General features: G+C 42.8%; 4 protein-coding genes across 4 annotated transcripts in view; 1 reads left to right on the forward strand and 3 right to left on the reverse strand.

Annotated features, from left to right (window-relative positions):
- The window catches only part of LOC308328519 (C-terminal-binding protein 2-like), a 242381-nt gene that overhangs the window by 104258 nt on the left and 117702 nt on the right, over positions 1-20421 (reverse strand). The gene's annotated exons all lie outside the window — the stretch shown is intronic.
- On the reverse strand, positions 1174-2085 carry tex36 (testis expressed 36; the record flags this gene model as incomplete). Its single annotated transcript, XM_080782058.1, has 3 exons — positions 1988-2085; positions 1686-1760; positions 1174-1518 (listed from the first exon to the last, which is right to left on the reverse strand). The coding sequence occupies exons 1-3, from the start codon at positions 2051-2053 to the stop codon at positions 1174-1176; spliced, it is 486 nt and encodes a 161-aa protein (XP_080638184.1). The 5' UTR covers positions 2054-2085.
- On the reverse strand, positions 2685-6724 carry LOC308327798 (autophagy-related protein 16-1). Its single transcript, XM_080781352.1, has 7 exons — positions 6547-6724; positions 6403-6460; positions 6245-6317; positions 5742-5815; positions 4313-4564; positions 3865-4022; positions 2685-3748 (listed from the first exon to the last, which is right to left on the reverse strand). Exons 1-6 carry the CDS (start codon positions 6632-6634, stop codon positions 3869-3871), a joined length of 699 nt encoding a protein of 232 aa, XP_080637478.1. The 5' UTR covers positions 6635-6724; the 3' UTR covers positions 2685-3748; positions 3865-3868.
- edrf1 (erythroid differentiation regulatory factor 1) lies at positions 7743-19607 on the forward strand. The gene is made up of 25 exons (XM_080781360.1): positions 7743-8169; positions 8392-8600; positions 8980-9046; positions 9147-9272; positions 9539-9663; positions 9825-9972; positions 10226-10327; positions 10553-10674; positions 10801-10912; positions 11271-11418; positions 11529-11640; positions 12190-12301; positions 12411-12686; positions 12922-12993; positions 13236-13383; positions 13704-13895; positions 14421-14621; positions 14987-15205; positions 15296-15522; positions 15681-15839; positions 16371-16520; positions 16929-17082; positions 17670-17782; positions 18338-18510; positions 18713-19607. Exons 1-25 carry the CDS (start codon positions 8005-8007, stop codon positions 18867-18869), a joined length of 3789 nt encoding a protein of 1262 aa, XP_080637486.1. The 5' UTR covers positions 7743-8004; the 3' UTR covers positions 18870-19607.

Below are 20421 nucleotides of genomic sequence, written 5' to 3' on the forward strand. Positions count from 1 at the left end.
ACATTTAGATTGTAATGACTAAATGTACATCTTGCATTTACCAATCTTACCATTAGGTCTATATGCACTTGGGCACTGCTGCCCTCTACTGACAAGCCTGTGAACAAACAATCTGGAAGTTTATCTTTAGTCTTGAAATCGTATTACTTTAATAACTATGCAGACCAGATCACCATAATGTTTACTGCCCTCACCATGATGCCCAATTTCTATGATAGTAATTTTGTATATGCCTGCTAATGGTGGCTTAGTTTAGTGCACTCTCTTTTAGGAGAATTGTGCACTTGCAGATAAAAGCGCCACATTTTGTATGAGGCATACTAAAGGATTTTAGCCTAGTAGCTCTTGTCAAATATCTATTTTAAATATCAAATTGCAAGACTATCAATATCAATGAAATATGTGAAAATCTGCCTAGTATTTTTCAGACTAGAATACATCATAAAAGTATCAGATTACTTCCAAATTTGATAAAGTTGACTTAGACATTATTAAAGTCACAGAACATGAAATATCATCAATAACACCTTTATTGTAATGAAGAATACTATATGCATCATAGTATGATCTGTGCATTCTGCCTAGCTGTCACAATTGCATTTGCAAAGTGGGGAACAGTCCAAATTCCCAAGTGCATCTGATCTCTGGAAACCTCTGGAATGGTCAGCCAAACTGGCACCCATGACCCTTCTTCTTTGGCCCACCCATAGTTCTGTGGAGAAGGAATCACTTGGTGACTTTGTGTGCTGGTGGCCCAGATAAATGGTGCATTTATATAGCGCCTTTATTACATAGTTCATTACATTCACCCAGTCACACACACACACACATTCCTACACTGATTGCGGCGGAAGCCATGCAAGGTACCAACCAGCACATCGGGAGCAATTTGGGGTTCAGTGTCTTGCCCAAGGACACTTCGACATGTAGACAGGAGGAGCCGGGATTCGAACCGTCGACCCTCGGATCATTGGACGACCTGCTCTACCTCCTGAGCCAGTCACCCAGTTCTAGTTAATTTGTATTCTTCATTGCAATAAAAGGTGTTGATGATATTTCATGTTCTGTGACTTTAATAATGTCAAAATAAGTTAACTTTGACATTTGGAAATAATCTGATCATTGAGGACCCTTGAAAAGGGGCTTACCTTAATTTCTAACAAATAATGCAGTCTAAGGTTTTGAGTCTTTCTTGGGGGGTGTGGCGTGCGTAGCAGTTGGTACAGTAGCTGCCAGCACTTCCAGGGGCTCCCAGCTCACAGAGTCATGACGGCCAAACCACATGAAGTGCTCCTTTGACAGGGCTGTAGCTCTCTCTACAGACCTCTGCTGGTGGTTTCGGGGGAATCGCCTGTTGGCTGTGGCCTCCGTGCCCTGCTTCACCACGTACTGAGTCTGGTAAGCCATGAACTCCCCGGCCTTCATTTCCCTGGCACCACCAACAGCTCCCTCGTGACACAGGCAGAAGTGAGAGTTGTGCTGCCTTCGGTCATCTACACACTTTCTGCGGCCCATGCCCTGTAGCACATTAACATGAAAATAATTCTCATGGTCATCACAATCACATTGGACGAACCAGATGCATTGCTTAAAGTGATAATGTGATGTAAAGTGATGGTCTTGATAAACACCACGCATAGATAATGATGCATGTACATATACTGTATAGGCGAGGCCCCACTTACCTCAGTGAACACACTGATGCTGTCTTTTAAAGCATATCTGTTGTCATGAGAAGAGAATGGATACACTGTAGATGTCTGTGAAACCCAGAATAAAGAGCAGTGAAATTGGCAGGGCAGTCTATTGTATACAGTGTGAATAAAAAATGATCAGTATAAATGACTAGGATAATTTGTTTGTTTTTCTCCCGTGCTTTTGGCAGACATGCAATTTAGTCCACAAATGTGGTCAACATCTGGGCAATGCAATATGAAGGGGTTGAAAAATAACAGACTGCAGAGAATGATGTTATCTGCAAAGGCACCTGCTCTGTCTTCCACTTTGGAGAGCACTCAATGTTGAGTGCCTGGGGCTGTATCTGAGACAGCATGGACCTAGTGCTCTCCGGCTTACTCGTCTCATTTGCTGCTAAATCTGCATGAATAAACTAGACAAGAAAAAAGAAAACCCAGTTGTACTCCATGTTCACGTGTTAACAATATTAGGTTGCCTATGAAAAAGAAGGGAAATGAATACTTACCCAATTTACAGTTTTCTTTGAAGAATCCTGCTTACCACTTTTCACCATTTTGAGAATGTTTAAGATTTGGATCAAAGGTACATTTCTCTAATGCACTTCACAAGGGCCAAATTGCAGCACACACATTGGTTGCTACGACAACAGGCTGCACAACAACAATAGAAATGTGATCCCTATTTGCCATGGAGATCACCATGGAACGGACATGCCAAGGTTAAGAAAAGACACTTTAGCTCGGTGGTGTTTTCTTGTCACAGTGCTGCAATGCTGTGACAAGAGGGGAATCATTTATATTAGACACATGGAAATCACAAATGAACAAATAATACCGGTAGTATAAAAGTATGATGGTTGACAATAACATTCCTGGTATAGGGATGCATGTACGATTAATCTGTCATCTGCATATCAGCCTTATACAGATTGATGCTTCAGAATCATGGTCATTGGCATAAATTACTTTATTTCCCACAACCCATTATGTAACATAAAACATTAGATTTATTATAAAATGCAAAAACCGTAAGAATATTAATATGAGTCGATATATTTTTCCTATATACAGCTTTTGGTGTGTGTCAACAAACTTTGTCCTAAAATTCCCATTGACATTGAATGGAGAATTTTACATCATAACAAATAGACAGTGTCTATTTTACGTCATGATGATGTACGATAAGAGCGCCCCTCACTTCACATGGGTGTGATTTTTGAAGGGGCGCTAGCCCCTTCTATAAACAGCTTTTGTCCCCACACGTCTCAAGTTTTGCCATTGACAATGATCGGAGAAATGAGGTTAGAATTCCGCTAAATATGACGTAAATTAAACATCAAAACATAATGCCATTGACATTGATGGGAAAATGTACGTCATATGTAAACGAGCAGCTAACCAATCACAGTATGAGATGATGCATGATGATAAGAACGCACCTCACTTCACACGGGTGTGATTTTTTTGGTTTACACCCTGTGTGAAGTGAGGAGCGCTCTTATTATACATAATATTATGAACAACTGAATTTATATGATTGGTTAGCCGATTTGTGTTGCCACAAATTTCATCATATCACGTCATATTTGGCAGACATTTGACCTACTTTCTCCTTTCACTGTCAATGGCAAATATTGAGACGTGTGGGGACAAAAGCTGTATGTGAGTGGTTAGCCGATATGCTCGTCTACATACAACGTAAATATTCCCTTCATTGTCAATGGCAAATATTGAGACGTGTGGGGACAAAAGCTGTATATAGGAGGGGCTAGTGCCCCTCACAATTGGAAATGGAAGCTTCAAATTCCAGTTTAAAATGATTATACATGTCATGGTTTCCTTACACCTGGAGAGAACCTCACAACCGAGAAGAAAAGAAAAAGACAGGGAGGGATTCCATCTTCAGGAACTCTTGGAGACATTAGACCTTTGACATTGTTGAGAAACAATATCCCACTATATATTATTATTGCTCCCTAAAATGCATGTATTTAGTCCTTAAGCCAGACAGTTGCCTCGTGGTCTGCTGTATGGAGGGTGACTAATCCTCCCTGAAATCAAGATGGACATGAGAAGACCTCAGAAATTTAGGAGGGGATATGACAATCAATAAATAGATAAATTAGTAAAATTACTGTAAACATGACAGCTTCTCGGATCAACATACCTAGTCATTTATTTACAATAGATTGCTGATACTTCCTCTGATCTGGTGATGGCGTTTCCGTTGTACCACTCAAAGAGTTTGTCACAGTATGGTCTGAGTTTTGTTTCCCTATTTCTCGTCGGAGGTGTCTGTTTAGCCGCCTGGCCAAACGTTGCCACCTAGTGGTGAAAAGAGCCAATTGACCGATTTACCTTATAGTCTTCATTCATCATACAATCAATTTTGAGAGATTCACAAAAGCTAAAATAAACGGGCACAGCCTAGAATGGGATGTATAGTCATAACATTTTGTGATAAGATTTTGTTTGTATTTGTGCTGCCATGGGGTTTGTGGGGGGGGGGGGGAATATATGTCAATTGTTTTGAATATACTTCTTTGTACTGTAAAGAAAATGAATAAACATATGTTTAAAAAAAAAAAAGAATGGGGTGTATACAACCGTCTTACCTTTCCTGTGCATCGTTACACTTATTTACTCTTTCAGCCTCTGCTCCTTTCTCCTCCATCCATCGCTGTAGTAGTTCCTCCTTCTCTCTCCAGGACTCTGCCAGACCCTTCCTCAGCTCCTTCTGCTCTCTACGCAAGGCTACCAACTCCTTGGATTGGCTCTCAATTGTGAACTCGCATTCATTCAGTGTAGCCTTCAGTGCATTACTCCCCTTTGCCAGAGTCAGAGCCTCTTGGCGGTAACGGGAGACCCTGAAAAGGACAACATGATGAACAGCTCCGTTATTGCATTTCATGTTTGAATATTTTAAGTAATGTAAGACGGGTAGTGATTCTGCTTTCTAAACTGTAAAGGGAAGGTCATTCCACCTTTGGGGATGCATGAGGGGGACCAGTTGAAGTATGAGCGATGACCATACAGGGACAGCTAAGAACTGGTCTGAACTCTTTTCACCTTTATCCAAAGCACTTTACTATGTGCCTGCCACACACACACACGAAACGTAACATTGGTAGATTATTTATCTCCTTCAATAATACCAATTGGTGTAAAAAGGTATAACTTAATGATTGTGCAATTGTGGAATGAGCAAAGCCACCCAAAACGTTAGCCAAAATCCCCCAATATGCTTCCGTTCGCTCTTGTTTTGAGCAACCACACATGTGTGTGACTGAACATGGGTCCTGCAATTTTGACATCCGTACCGGGCAAATCATGCCTGTAACTCTATGGAAGAAAGCCTATGGTTCCTCAGTGAAGCAAAGGTGAGGAACTGGTCTTCTTGGGGTGTTATCCATAGGTGTTGTCTACCTGGGATGGCCACTTCGGTCTGTCTGTGACATCACCAGTCTCACAGAACTGGGTCTTAAGTTTGGAAACGGTACCAAGGCTGGCACCAAATATTGGTGTCACTCTGCGTACCAGTACATTAGCTTCCACTTGCACAGGCTTTATCCTGAAGGAACAAACGTGGCATCTTCCATGGGGCAGTGTTGCTGCTTGGAGCATACACAAACTCAAGTTGCAGAACCCACGCACAGGTTCCACCTTGTGAATGGTTATCTAGCTGGTTAATGCTTACTTTATTATCCTACGTCATATGGCTGTGTGTCACATTCTGAATATAGCATATAGTCAGGAAGAAACCTCTTATCTCAATTTTTTTAAATGTGTTTTTTCGTAAATTAATGACCTACTTCATTATACAGTGTTACACAAAACAAAGCATCAAAAGTAGTACCGGTAGATCTGCAAGCTCAAAATGCGGTGAAAAGTGAACCTGAAGATCTGACATTTTTGTATTTGAAAAAGTAACAGTTTCGGACATAATGAGGTTTCCACCAAACAGAAACGATATCTCCAAGCGCACAAGGTGTTGTGGATGTGAGCTCGTACAACTTTGTAGGGTAGAAATCAGGCTCAACTCACTGTGACTGCCAGTACTGCACCTCAGCATCTTTCAGATACAGCACACTGGTCAAGTCAGAGACAGTCTGAGACAGCTGGTGAGGGAAATAAAGCCAATAAAATATTGCATCAGGTCAATTAAATGTGTAATTGAGACAGACAAACAGGATATTCATAAGATAAGTAGGCCTAGGCCGCCCTATATACCCGCCTCTATAAGCAGTGACATCTGGAGCACAATTAGATTAATATTACAATCAAAATTATAAAGGAAATTGACATGCTACATTGTCTAGACGTGTGTCAAGTAACTGTACTGTTCACTGCATTTTGTGTGGAGTTTCTCCTGTCAATATTCTTTGAAAAGGACCCATCAGTCAGACATTTTTGTTGTCTCACAGTCTCACTTGACTCAAGTGAGACTGTGAGACAACAAAAAGCACTATTAGTACATTGTACATTAGTACATGATCCAATAGCCTACATCATTTATTCAATTGTTATTTTGTCCCACCCTGACTCACCTTTTCTGCCATGTGTTCACTTTCTCTCATTTGTAGTAGGTGAAGTCTATTCCCAACTTCACACTCACCTAAACTGAAAATTGAGTTCAATGTCAAACATCGAAATAGGCAGGCCTGATAACAAATAGCAAACTGATCAAGTCACATTCATTTCTAACCTGCCGTTGACGCCATCCAAAACTTCCCGAACTTCTAATCGCTCTGCTAACTGGGACACTAAAGAGGAGGTTTGATTCGGTCAAATTGTTAATGAATCACAAATGAAACAGACAGAGAAAAGAGGCTGACAAACATAATCTTACATCTGTTGAAGACGCCAGTATATGGATCGTTTTGTAGTGCGTCTCTCAGAAACAGTCGTCCGCGCACGTGAGTTTTCCAGTTTGTCATTGTTTTCGAACGCTTTATCAGATATATTGTCAGATATTACTATAAGTAGATTAAGTACTATAGGGCCTGCTTTGGCCTTAACACGTTTCGTGGGAGTAGGATCGGAGACCTACAGTAATATAATAATAAAGCCTTTTAGCGAGAGAGGCCAAAATAATGTCTCTTTCAGGGGATGAACGCCGGGGAACGCAGAGCAATTTCGCACACAGCTACAACAGCTCCTCCTTGTTCTGGACGGGTCATCAGCTGACAACCGACCCGTCCCCGCCTTCCTCCTTTCCAAAAAAAAACAATACACTGCATGATGGTCTTTTCGACAAATTATTTATTGAGGGAGTTTAATAATTTATTAGGCTATTTATTTGTGTCTGGGATAGGCTACAAAATATGCTGTGCATGCCATAGGCAACAAACAAAAATTATATTATAAAAAAATATATTTTATATTATAAAAATTATAATGGTTCTGAGTCCTCTGGTTCTGAGTCCAGTACTCTGGTACTGTGCTGCTTGTAGCCATGCTCGATTAACAGGGCAGTTGGGGGGTCCTTTTGTGTCCTCACTGCCTGGTCAGCTGGTCTTATAATTGTCTCATCCTTCCACCGCCCACTCTACTGATATATAACACAACAGCTGTTAATCAAAAAGAGAACAATGTAGGCTTTTCTATGTTCTGTATACAGTATAGTACTGTTATGTAATAGCAGACTTTGCGTATTTTACCATCTTAGAACACGTTCTGTTTTTTATTTTTATTTTTTTAAACATTTGAATACACAAAAAAAATATTTTGCATATTATAAATTATTTGGAAGGGGCGGGTTCTGTTGTAGCTATTTCCGGGGCAAATGTGTATATTTTCAGGTTATAAAATGTTGTTGTTGCAGTAATTAGAATGACATGATTGTCAAATATCTTACATTTTTGTAGTTTCGTAAAAATGTGACCGTATTAGATTGTAACAACTAACAAGTCAGCAAGTACTGTAATAATAACAATGTAATAACGGTTCTCGCCTTCCCCCTTGAACCAAGTTGAACCCGGAAGTTGTTGTGCTGTTGGTTTTTTTGTTTGGTTGTCGCTCAGCTCACTGCACTGTAACGTGTGTTCAGGGACTGGTTGATCATGATGACTGAGTGATGAAAAACTAACGCGTTCATTGAAGTTTTGCCGTAGATAAATATCCTCTATTATGGACATGTATATTTGCGCTTTAGCCTTTCATAAGATTCGAATCTCATGTGTGAAACTACATATTTAACAGCTGCCAAAGCTGATGTGTTTTTGACTAGCTCACCCGGGGCTAACAAACTGGTTGGCTAAGTTTACTAAGGCTCTTTTGGATATTAGTTAAGTAAACCATGGAGTAGATGGAGACTAACCTAACATTGGCTGGACTGAACAATCCACTGTCCCCCGTGTCAAGAATGAGCACGTCACCTGGGAGCCGAGAAGACGGAATCCTTTCGGATAATGCTGCAAATGTCAAAGACGTGAATGTCCCCTGTAGCTCTACTGGAGAGAGCAACAAACACGTGAGTTGTCTGAAATACAAGACTAAGCTATCATAAATTATGTGTAAGCTTGGACACTACAATATGTCTTGTGCCTGAGACAAAAATCTGTAGCGAAGGCTATTTTTTAAATGGGGCTTAAGTGGTTTAACTGAGTATGTGCTATTGCTATAGTAAATCATAATGGTCAAGTAGATATTAGCCATTGTGTGAGAAAGATGACAACTCTCATCTCTCCTACAGGACTTGGATGTATGTTCTGGCAACAATGAAGTCAAGAGCCGTGCTGTGGTCAAATACTCTGCTGCCCCGCCTCCTACCAGCTTTGCATTGCTGCAGGAGAAGTTTGACTTGAAGTTGCCCCCTGCCAACTGGCTGAGGGAGAACCCTCAGCTTGGGAGTGCAGGCACGACTGTGCTAGGGTCCAGCAGCAAAAGCAAACCGTTCTCCAGGTATATTAACCATAACCGTAGCTGCCTAATACCTATGTTTACATGTAGCCTAACCAACTTTGTAATAAGGACCACAATGGAAATAAGTCCCCATGACTTTGCGTTTTCGTTTTTTTGTCTGACTGTACCTCGTTTACATACCCTGTTTACATTTCTGAATAATAAAGTATTCAATCAATCAATAGCTTCATGGGAATACATTTACTTAATATACACCTACATCATCATGGTTATCTTAAAACGAACTGTGTGGGTTTTGGTTTTGTCTTAAGCCCAAGACGTGAAACGTGTATGAGTACTTACTGTATTAGTAATTACTACTGAATGCCCCCATGAAGATTGACCCACCATATTGGTATCCTTTCTCCACTTCTCGTAGTTTCGGGATGGCGTATGACTTCATTGACTCCATCGGGAATGACGTAGATGTGGTGTCAGACTCAGAGGTCTGTAGAGCTGTTGAATAGCAAATGCCTGCTCATCACTTCTGAAAATGATTGTGCACAGAACTGAAATGACGCTTGCTTGTTTTATTTACACCATCAGAACATCAAGAAGCTTTTGAAGATTCCCTACAGCAAGTCTCACGTGAGCATGGCTGTCCACCGCGTGGGGAGGACCTTGCTTTTGGACGAGTTAGACATTCAGGAGCTCTTCATGAGGTCATCTCAGGTACAACTGGGCTTCTTAAGACTCAAAACCAGGCTTAGATTCCTGTACACATCTGGCTGCATGCTGTCCAATGAAGTTTTGCCAAGATTTGATTTGGACATTTTTGTGTACTACGATGCACTTTGTACTTGTACTGTATAGAGTTGTGGCGGTAGATTGAAATTTATGATCACGTAACTTCATTTGATCTATTGGTACCAGAACCATCAGGTTTGGGTTAATGTGACTCGATGCTTCACCCTCTCCTGTCTGTATTGTTGTTGCAGACGGGTGATTGGACTTGGCTGAAAGAGTTCTACCAGCGACTCATAGACCAAAAGTGGCAGAGGAAAAAGAAGAGTAAAGAACACTGGTATCAAAAAGCAATCCTATCAAAGTTCCTGTACTACAGGTAAGTTAATTGAATTGGCCTCACAGTGTATCTGTATAGTATTTTGCTGTCCTATCTGGGAGTTGGACCTACTTTATTTGTGACTTGTGAGAGACTGCATTTTCGTTGTACCAAATCTAATAAATAATACTGTCTCTCCATCCTTTTTCTGTACCCTCCAGTATAAATGGTGATGGGGCTGCAGAACCCGTAACAGAGGATCCAAATAAAGGGGATGATGAGAGTGGAGCAGAGGAGTTCAGTCCTTCATGGCCAGCTACGTTCACCAACACAGCCTCTGACTTGGAGGAATCTGAAGCTCCCAAAGAGGTAGCTGACTGTTATTGGAAATCAAATCAAATTCACGGGACCGCGCTCACGTAAATACGCTTGCGTTGTCGCACCGTGACTTCTCCGAGCAAAAACGCAGGTCTCATTGAAAATGAACTATAGATGCGTATTATTGCTCCCTGTTTGCAAGGCCCTTTAGACTGCTGATTGGATGTTGAATGGCTTCCTCGTGGCATGTTTGCTTTGTTGAGTGTGTGACTCTGGCTTACCACATCTGTTTCCATGTCTGCAGGAAAGCGTTTTTGAGGACAGTGCGTTTCCTTCGGGCCAAGTAGCGTCCGTCCCCAAAGAACAAAATCTCGAAACACTCTTTAATGAGGGAGAAAACAGTCAGGTAATTATAGCCTTGTAGCGCATACAAGACACTTCACAGGCAGGTGGATGCCCAGGAAGTAGACCAGCACCCCTGATTACATGCATATTGTTTTTTTCGTAACAATTATGTTTGAATAAATTGGACCAATATATTTCTTGAAGATATTGACAGACTTAGTTGACGCAGGCTGTTTTCAACTGTATCTAACAGTTGGAGATCTATCTGACCAAATGTCTGTGATAGGGTCTGAGGAACGACTTTGTTAGGAGCATCATGTGGACATTTGAGGACATCCATATGTTGGTCGGATCCAACATGCCTATCTTTGGAGGACGACGCTACCCAGCTGTCAGTCTGCGACTCAGGTTAGAACACCAAAACTCCAGACGGCATCAGTGGCCTCTGTCAACACAGCATGCAGCATTACAATGTTACTGCTGTTCCACAGCAGAGTTTCTTAATGGATATAAACTGACGGTTCTTCCCCGCAGGGATCACAATAAACCAATCAACATTCTGACGGGTATTGACTATTGGCTGGACAATCTGATGTGCAACGTGCCGGAGCTCGTCATGTGCTTTCATGTCAATGGCATCGTTCAGGTGATCACCTATGAGATTCTGTCCACGACTGCACACCACCTTAGTTATTATGTCATGGATGATATGTTTTCATATTAATGACCTGTCGTATTTTTCTCACAGAATTTCAGTTTTTAGTTGAGACGCAAAACTATTGTAATGAGCATATCTTCTCACAATGGCTCAATTATTTGATAAAAAACTAAATCTGATTTGGAAATGGAATGATTTATAATCATGATTAAGATTATTTTTCTATCATTGTTCAGCCAAACCCATCTGTCTGTATGTCATTGTCAGAAAATGTCCACCAGAGGGTGCTGACTATGCACACCTACAACATTTTAGGTTAGATTTTATTTCTCTCCTTTTCTTGCAGAAATATGAGATGATAAAGACAGAGGACATACCCGACCTGGAGCACTCCACGTTCTCCACCAGAGTGGTGAAGGACATAGCTCAGAACATCCTTTCCTTCCTCAAGTCCAACTGCACCAAAGAAGGACACACCTACTGGCTCTTCAAAGGTATGGGGGACAGGTTGTCGGTTAATGCCTTTTGGAAAAAAGGAAACCATTCAATTCAGAATATTCCTTCCGCTCTCTGAACGTGTCCTTATTGGTTGTGGTGTTTCCAGCTAGCGGCAGTGACATCGTGAAGCTCTATGACCTCACCACACTGTGTGAAGAGGCTGAGGAGGAGAAGTGTCAGAACCCATTCACCCTCCCTGTGGCCGTGCTTCTGTACAAGTATGTATTGTCCAGCTTAAACATGCACCTCCACTCAAGGGTTTCTATAATAAGGAAACCTGCAAAGATTAGAGGAAAACAATACAGAGTTTGTGAACTTGAATGGAAATCTGCTCATAATCCATCTGCATGTATATTTACTGTAGTCATCTTAGAAGGATCACTGACACAGGTGACACATTTACTTTGTTGAAACCCTACTGATTGTGAGAAGTGGATACTGGCTTGCATAGGGTGGATACTATTTATAGTTTTTTCACTGAGTTCTAGACATCAGTCACATACATACTGTACATTTTGCCTGTGGTTGGCAAGTCTGCCAATTCTACAATTTATTTTCGTTGCTAAGAGGTTATATAGACTCATGAAATTTCACATCCACTTGCTACTGTGGCTGCTGCCTAGTTTACAAGTCACCACAATATCTTGCAAGTCATTGATGGTCATTTAAATCTTATGAAGAGAGAATGTTGCCATTGCTCCAGTTGTATTTACCATAGAGTGTTCCTTGTTATACATGCTTAATATGTTTGTACTCTGTGTGTATAGAGTGGCCAGCAATTTGATGTTGAAAGCCAGACAGAACAGGAAGCACTACGGGACAATCAGAACTCTGCTCCTAAACTGTGTCAAGCTGTTGGATCAGGAGAGGCACCCGCAGGTAAAACACACCGATGGACAACCTCTGATTTCAGTTAACTTGAAAACTAAAAATGTTTTGGATTTAGTTGGAACTCAACTCGTATCCGGTCCTGTACTCCGTTGCTCAGATCATCGCGTCGGCTCATTACATGCTGTCGGAGCTCTTCCAGCTGGACGAGCCACCAGAGGAGGATGGAGACGAGTCGCTCCGGGCCGGCGGTTCGGAGGACAGCTACAGTGACGAGGAGGGGGACGAGGACGAGGACCTGCCAGACGACAGCGATGAGAACGGCTCCTACAGCACGGGCTCCGACCCTCCAGACGACAGCAAAGCCGTGGCTGTGATCCGCTCCGTCGACGAGCTTTCGGTTCCAGAGAAATACACGTCCACTCACCAGATCAGAGTGAGTGACACTTCTGTTGCACGGCTGCTTGTTCTGGCCTCTACATAATGAAACCATTTGGATGGTGACAACTGACAATGTCTTATTTGTATGTGTTTCTTTTGTGCATATTCCATGTGAGGCACCGATTTTCCCTGTTTTTGAAAGGTGCAAATACAAATAAAGTACAATTAGAAGCACTTTGTTCTGTTTTCATTGGAAAAAAAAGATTCTAATTTTTTTTGTCTCCCTCTAGCCGAACTGTGCATTCCCCGTGTCTCACGACAAGGAAGAGAGATGCAGACATGTGCTGGGCTGTGTTCTAAAGGTTGGTCTCTGCATGGCATCAATGACGGGTCAACAATGTATAGTCATGCTAGTAATATGTATTTTTTGATTGATTGAATACTTTATTAGACAGAATTGTAAACATCATGTGGTACAGTCGGACATTTGGGCTAAAAGGATAACAAAAAAGTCCCGGGAACTTGTTTTCATTGTTCTATGTGTTCAATTCATAGACGTTACTGCGTCTAAGTTGCTAATGAATTGCTGTAACACAATGGACAGGGATTGAAAGCGGTGGACGGCAGCATAAAGAAGGAGAGTGATCTTCCAGCTGCGGACCCGAACACCCCCATACCTCTCAAGTACGAAGACAGGAGCCTGGCAGGAGCCTGCACTGTAGAGAAGGGCATTGCTCTTCTCCTGGACAGAGGTCAGCACCTCCATAACCAATGTGTCTGGGAAGATCACCCACCTGGGGTTGCAAAGCATCATGACAGTGCATGGTGAAACAGTAAATGGAGGAGTGGAGTGTGGTACACACAGTTGTATACTCGGCTGTACACTTCATATCCATCACATTTGTGTATAAAATATTGCTCTCTGGGCTTCCATCAATATACACAAGCACTGGCTGGTTACAATGTACCAGTTTAATGTTTGACTAATTTATCTCTGAATAGTTGCTTGCTTCACCTCCTCCTCCTCACCTTTTGATCTCTCCTCTCTCAACCTTGACGGGACTCTGTACAGTGGGGCCCTTCCAGGAGGACCAGAAGCACCCGACCCGCTCCGGGATGATCCCCGGCTCCTGGCAGCACCACATGAAGCTCCAGCTCTTCCTGAAGGCCTCCAAGGCGTACTACGTCCTCTCCGACGCGGCCACCAACCTGCACAAATACGGACGAGCCCTGCGCTACATCAAGCTGGCCCTGCAGTGTCACGGTCGGTGTCACTTTAGTTCTGTTACCTTTGTCCCCTTTATGGGGAGATCTACTAGGGTACCATCTATGAGGAAGGGCAGTAGGTTAACAGATGATAAATACAACTATCGGTTATTTCTTTAGCGATAATTTTTTAATTTGCAGATGAACATAGAAATGCAGTCACATTGTAAGGGTTCATATTCATCATTAACAAGCAACCTATTCCAGTCCATTCATGAATGCCCTTTATTATTATCATTATTACTGTCGTCCTGTTGATTTCTATCCTCTTGCAATCTTTGATTGAAATATTTGCAGAATTACAATTACTATCTCAATGTTAGTTTATTTTAATTGGATTCATTCTTTTTTTTTAATTTATAATTATGTTGCTAAATGTATAACAATAGCTGATGAGACACAGAGAGCGCGCCGGTATCAAAAGGTAGAACAACGTATAGGTTGCACCAGGGCGGCGTCAATGCAATTCTGGAATGTCCTACCGGTTGTTGACTAGCGGTCCTTCTCTCTCCGACGGGTCCAGACGCCTACTGCTCAGTGAGCAACACCCTGCAGCCTCCCGTGCTGCTGTTCCACAGCCAGTGCCTGTCGCTGTGCGGAGACATCCAGCTGATGTTGGCCCAGAACGCCAGCAACAGGCTGGCCTACCTGGAGGAGTACGGCTACCAGACTAAAGAGGACCAGGAGGTCCTGCACAGCCTCCACCGGGAGTGCAGCTGCCAGGGTCAGTCACCACACACACACACAGGTTCTCAAATCTTTTCACGTCGAGGTCCACAAGTTCGGTATGCATTGATTAAGCCATGGACCCCCACAACTCTTGAGTGTATGTTCCATTTGTCCAACTCTCAGAGTTACAGGCCTGTAAAGGTCCATATTGTTCCCAACTATCAATTTAAAATAGAAATGAGTCTGATTAACAATTTAAGACCTATTCATAGTTCATCGTACAACAGTGTCATGCAAAAATATACAAGCTCACAACACGTCGCATCATGACACGTGATTCGCATTTATGATAAGCGATTAAATTGATTAGCTAAATTAACTATCACACCCCTAACTCAAGTTTGGCATTCTGCCAATCAGCCTTCAACATGGCCACTGACTTGGCCACAGACCCAGAGTACCAGCTATTTGTCAGCAGCAAGTGCTACGAAGCAGCCAGTGACCTGCTCACCTCCGGGGTTGTGAAGGACCACGGACCGGAGCAGCTGGCTCAGGTGCTGAGGAGACTGGGCAACATACGTAACGAGATCGGAGTATACTACATGAACCAGGCGGCAGCCATGCAGACCGAGAAGGAAGGTACGGTGGAGACATATCGATGATTGTCCATATTGTAACCGTTTAGTTTAGTTGACCCCGCTCACCTGTTTCCTGCTCCCCCTCCTCCAGTGAAAACGGCAGTGTCGGTGGCAGAGCAGGAGCTGTGGAAGAAGAGCTTTGCCTGCTTCGAGAAGGGCATGAAGGACTTTGAGACGATCCAGGACAGCACCAACATGGCTCTGCTGCTGTGTAACACTGGCAGGCTGATGAGGATCTGTGCCCAGGCCCACTGTGCTGTCACCGACGACCAGAGCAGAGGGGAGTTCTCTCCTGAAGAGGCTCTTTACTACAATAAGGTACCATGCCTGTTTTTAGCCCTATGGTCCTTCTGTCTTGTTTTTATTTGTGCTAATGTATCTTTTGTTTTACTTAATGAATGTTGTTTTACCAATTTGTAACGTAAAAAGAAGGGCAGTAGACGAGCACTGTCAAAACGGTGATTGTTTTCCCCTAGGCCATCGACTATTACCTACGGGCTATGAAGTCCTTGGCCAGCAGGGGGAGCCATCCGGTTGTGTGGGACAGTGTGAACTGGGAGCTGTCTACCACCTACTTCACTCTGGCCACTCTGCTGCAGGACTACGCCCCACTGTCCCGCAAGGCCCAGGAGCAGGTAACTGTTGTTCAATCAACAAAGGGAGTGCTGCCTTGCTATGGGGAAAAAATCACACTTGTGTGAAGTGAGGGGGCACTCTTATCATCATACATACAACACTTTGTCCCCCATTCACGAGTTAATTGATACAGACCTCTTTCCCTCCCAATCATGAGTTACATGAGTGGTGTTGTAATTGTTTTATTCACCTTTTTCGATAACTTTTAAGAGATACAAGGTTTCCTTCGGAAGAAAACAATTGTATTTTATCATGAACATTAGTGACGACCAATTATACGAAGATAAGTTGAAAAGTGGTCCTTTAATAGATGGTTTATATGGTTGCATTTCTAGGTAATTTTCTATAATAGCTAAATATCTGGATGTTTCTGCAGGACACCGATAACAAATGCTGCATTCAAATTGGAAGCGATCATTCAATTTTGCAACTATCCTGTGCTTTTATCGTTTGCTATATTGCGTCGGTAAAGAAATGATTACATCTTGCTACCGTAATAACACATTGCAATCATCTGCGTGCGTTGTCAGATTGAGAGGGAAGTGACGGAGGCCATGATGAAGTCACTGAAGTTCTGTGACCTGCAGACGGAGTCGGCTCGCCAGCCTCTCTACCAGTACAGAGCAGCCACCATTCACCACCGCCTGGCCTCCATGTACCACAGCTGCTTCCGCAACCAGGTGAAACCTCAACCTGTAGGCCGGGGACCACTAGTGGGCCCCCAAATACTTTTCCAAAACACGTTTTACTTCACGTCATATTATGACGAATAGCGAAAATAGACAATCTTTTATGACATTTTGTGACCTTCTTTTCTCCATCGTTTGAAAATACCAGGGTTGAGTTTTTAACAAGGACAATAAACGCAATAGCAAAAGATACAGTATAATAAATGGGTTTAAGGAGTCGCAAGTAAATGCAAAAGAATGTTTATGATAACGAAAAAATACACAGCACAAATAAAACATAAGCTAACACAACTGTGATCACTGACCAGCATAATTGTAAACATGTAAAGCACTGGCCAGTTTGAAGTTGACCACCTGGATTTGGTGCGCTTACTGTTTGTGTTATGTTGTACCTGCTAGGTGGGGGACGAGCACTTGAGGAAACAACATCGCAGCTTGGCGGAGCTGCACTACAGCAAGGCCGTGCGCCTGTTCCTCAGCCTGAAGGATGCACCGTGTGAGCTGCTTCGCACCCTTCTGGAGAGGGTCGCCTTCACAGAGTTCACCATGGCTGGTCAGTTTACCATACTAAAACCTCAAGTCACCATCATCCACAAGAACACAGAAACCACTAAAACAAGTACCTTAGGCCAAATGTGATGGGACACTTCACAACTGACACGGCACCACTAACAAGATGCATGGACATACAGTAATCGCATGAACTAGCCACAATTATTACATATTCTATTTTACATAATCGTCATGATAGTTTCATAGATCAGTCTTTCCACTGCATACATTTGTTATTTGTCATATCTGACAAAAATGTGCAACTTTTGTTTAAAAAGACAAAACGAAATGCAATTTGATTTATATATGTCAGTGTTCAGATTCAAAAACACAATGAAATCATGAATCAGTTATTTGTATGGCAATGAATCGGTAACAAACAGCCTCTACACTGACTTGACTTGGAGTATGACCTACTTCATACAAAACTATTCTGCCGTGCCTGCATGCATGCAGCAGCGTCGTCCTCCAATTGACCATATTCATTTTCCCACTCCCAAGTACGACATAATAAGAGCTGAATGAACAGCATGCGAATACAGTCCAATTTCCAAAGCATCTAACACACGTGGTGTCATCATACTACAGGCCAGAGCAGCAGTGGGGCAAAGCTGAAGACCCTGACGGGCGCCCTGGAGATCATGACAGAGACTCACTACGCCTTCCAGCTCATCCATAAGGAACTGCTGGAGGACCCCGAGGTAGGCCTAGTTCTTAGAGACTATCCAACGCACATTACATAAATACTTTTTTGTTCTCATATGAAAGGCCTCTGTCACTTTGTGCACCAGCCAATTTCACAAACCCTGCACCCATAGCTGGGAGTTTTGAATGGTGCAACCACTCCAAGGAACAGCAATGTCCGTGTTCACTTATGTGTTGGTTAATGAGCACCAGTATGAGTACCAGTAGGGGCGCTGTAGAGAGAGAGAGGAGTTGCACCACTCGGTTCACACGGGTAGTGAGGTGCACCCGAGAAATTCGCCTTGCACACTGTCCAAGTTGGCAAGCTGTAATGGATGGAATAGGTTATCACCCGTTTTGCACATAGCACTCGACAATCACATGCACATTTACTAGGCTAGCTAGCTAGCTAGTTACATAATGCCAACAGTCTGGCTGCAAGTAGGCACTTCCACCAATTGTAGGGGGTGGACAATGTAGCCAAAACGATAGAGGTGTGGTTTTGAAATTTGTGGGTGAAAAAAGGCATAAACAACGACACTGTCACTCATCTACTCCTCTCCTCTCCCCAGCTGCAGTTGAAGACGTCAGACCCGGCTGAGCAAACAGAGCTGGCTGAAGGTGCAGTCGCCACAGGAGTGAACCTCCAGGAAGTGATGAAGTTGATCGGCGTATTTGAGCCGAGTTTCTCCTTCCTGCTGCTGCAGTTGGTCAAGCTGATGACGGCCGTGAAGCGCAAACCTAGGTGAGAAACAATCTGGCTCTCTCGTTGTATCAACCTTTACAAGGTTGTTGTGCCTCTTGCTAAGTTTTCACAGTGCCCTATTATCTGAAGTGACTCTTGCCTCAATCAGCATGGGTGAACCTCTGATCTATCTGTGTGTGTGTGTGTGTGTGTGCGTGTGCGTGTGCGTGTGCGTGTGTGTGTGTGTGTGTGTGTGTGACAGCAATAAGGATGAGGAGCTGCTGAAGACCTATAAGAATGTGTACTCCAAGCTGCTGCGCGCCGAGAAGAATGCACCACTCCTCGCACGCATCGAGCTCTACCTGGAGCTCTTGCAGCAGCTGACGCCGCTAAACGAGACAGGAACGCCGTGCTCGTGATGAATGGAGACGAGAGCAACAAAACACTCAGGAAGGAGTTCCAATCTGACCTTCACCACCGAGCCCCATCCATCCACAGAGGGAGGTTCCCATGCAATGGCAAGGCATTGTCTTAGAACCGAGCGGATGTCGTTGGTTCTTTGAGACCAGGAGTAGTTTTTGTCAACATCTACACACCTCATCTGGAAAGCAGTGCTTCTTCATGGGGCTACTGTAACTCTCAGGCTAGTCCACACACCCAATGAGCAATGTCAAAGCAATTTGACCAGCCGTGCCTTCTTGAAATGTTGATAATAATTTATGTTTTCTATACTATTTTGAAGTTGTTCTTTTTTGTTTGTTTTGTAACAACAAAAAAAGCCTAAAGGAAGTATTTGCCTTGCTTGCTGCCCTAACTGATATGGGCTGAATTCACAGGAGACAAATTAACTAGCATGGATCTGCTTGGATGACATTTGATTGCAATTCCATTGGGTGTTTTTGATATTCAGTAACACCAATAATGCTGTGAAGAAAAAAAAGAGTGATTGATGACTGTCACAGGTGCTGAGGTTGTATAAGCTCAAATATGCTACAGTATTATGCGGTTTTATTTAAATATATATTTTGGCGACAATGTGCAATAGCCAGGCAACGTTGAATATAATATCCTGAGCGGCAAGTTTGTCCGCATTGCTGTATGGTAGAATGTGAATTTATGGCAGCATGTTTGCTGTGACATAAAATAAACAAAATAAAACTTGACGCAGTGTTATTTTTGTCTACGGGACTTTCAACAAGCACTCTGCCTGACAGATGGAAATTAAAAGATGCAATGTACTGCTGTGAGATAAAATGTGTTGCAACGATATATCGGCCACATATCTGTATCGGCAAATGAAGTTGACATTCACCAATGGCAGTAGCCAATATTTATCTGTTATTGGTAAGCATACATTTTGCACTGGGTTGGTTATCTGCAGTTTACCAAGCTGTAGTGTAGATTAACACTAAAAACAAAATAAATATTGGTAATCGGCTAAATTGTTATTTTAAACCGGTATCGGCCAATAATTTCCATATCGGTGCATCCCTTTGCTCTTTTAATAACACTGGGACAAACGGCACAACCTTGGACAATAAATAGGACATACTTAATATAAAATACTTGAGGTTATATTACAAGAACTGTTGGTCTGCATGGTTCTGGGACAAAAAGCAAGTCATTATGTAAGGCCACTAGGCCAGGCTTTGCATTGGGTCTACATTGTACCATTCTCAAAAGCCGGGCCAGTTAAAAGGTCACATGGTGCTAGTGAACTGGGTCACCCCAACACAGCAATACCCACACCAGATGGAGTCGAGGTATTCCCCAACTGTTCTTTAATCTGACTGGGCCAACCACTGGTAGGCGAAAGAGGGAAGATACCAGGAGCATTAACTAAAAGTGAACCAAATCTCTATTTGAAGAGCCTGTAGGCACTCTGGAGGGGAAATTAAATGAATGTGAAGCTGTTAGAAGAACTGCTACATTTCTGAATCTGGTGTATTTTTTATTTGCTAAGGTTACTAA

This window comes from Protomyctophum bolini, assembly GCF_963924005.1.
Source record: "Protomyctophum bolini genome assembly, chromosome: 14".
NCBI classification, from domain to species: domain Eukaryota; kingdom Metazoa; phylum Chordata; class Actinopteri; order Myctophiformes; family Myctophidae; genus Protomyctophum; species Protomyctophum bolini.

What these genes read in the sequence shown, in the direction of transcription:
- edrf1 (XM_080781360.1), top strand. Translation starts at nt 8,005, where the DNA reads ATGGAGACTAACCTAACATTGGCTGGACTGAACAATCCACTGTCCCCC. An exon ending in ATGTCAATGGCATCGTTCAG is followed by an intron (nt 10,913 to 11,270) that starts GTGATCACCTAT and finishes CTTTTCTTGCAG; the next exon opens with AAATATGAGATGATAAAGAC. An exon ending in AACTGCTGGAGGACCCCGAG is followed by an intron (nt 17,783 to 18,337) that starts GTAGGCCTAGTT and finishes TCCTCTCCCCAG; the next exon opens with CTGCAGTTGAAGACGTCAGA.
- LOC308327798 (XM_080781352.1), bottom strand. Translation starts at nt 6,634, where the DNA reads ATGACAAACTGGAAAACTCACGTGCGCGGACGACTGTTTCTGAGAGAC. An exon ending in TACTGGCGTCTTCAACAGAT is followed by an intron (nt 6,461 to 6,546) that starts GTAAGATTATGT and finishes CCTCCTCTTTAG; the next exon opens with TGTCCCAGTTAGCAGAGCGA. An exon ending in GTGCAGTACTGGCAGTCACA is followed by an intron (nt 4,565 to 5,741) that starts GTGAGTTGAGCC and finishes TGTCCTTTTCAG; the next exon opens with GGTCTCCCGTTACCGCCAAG.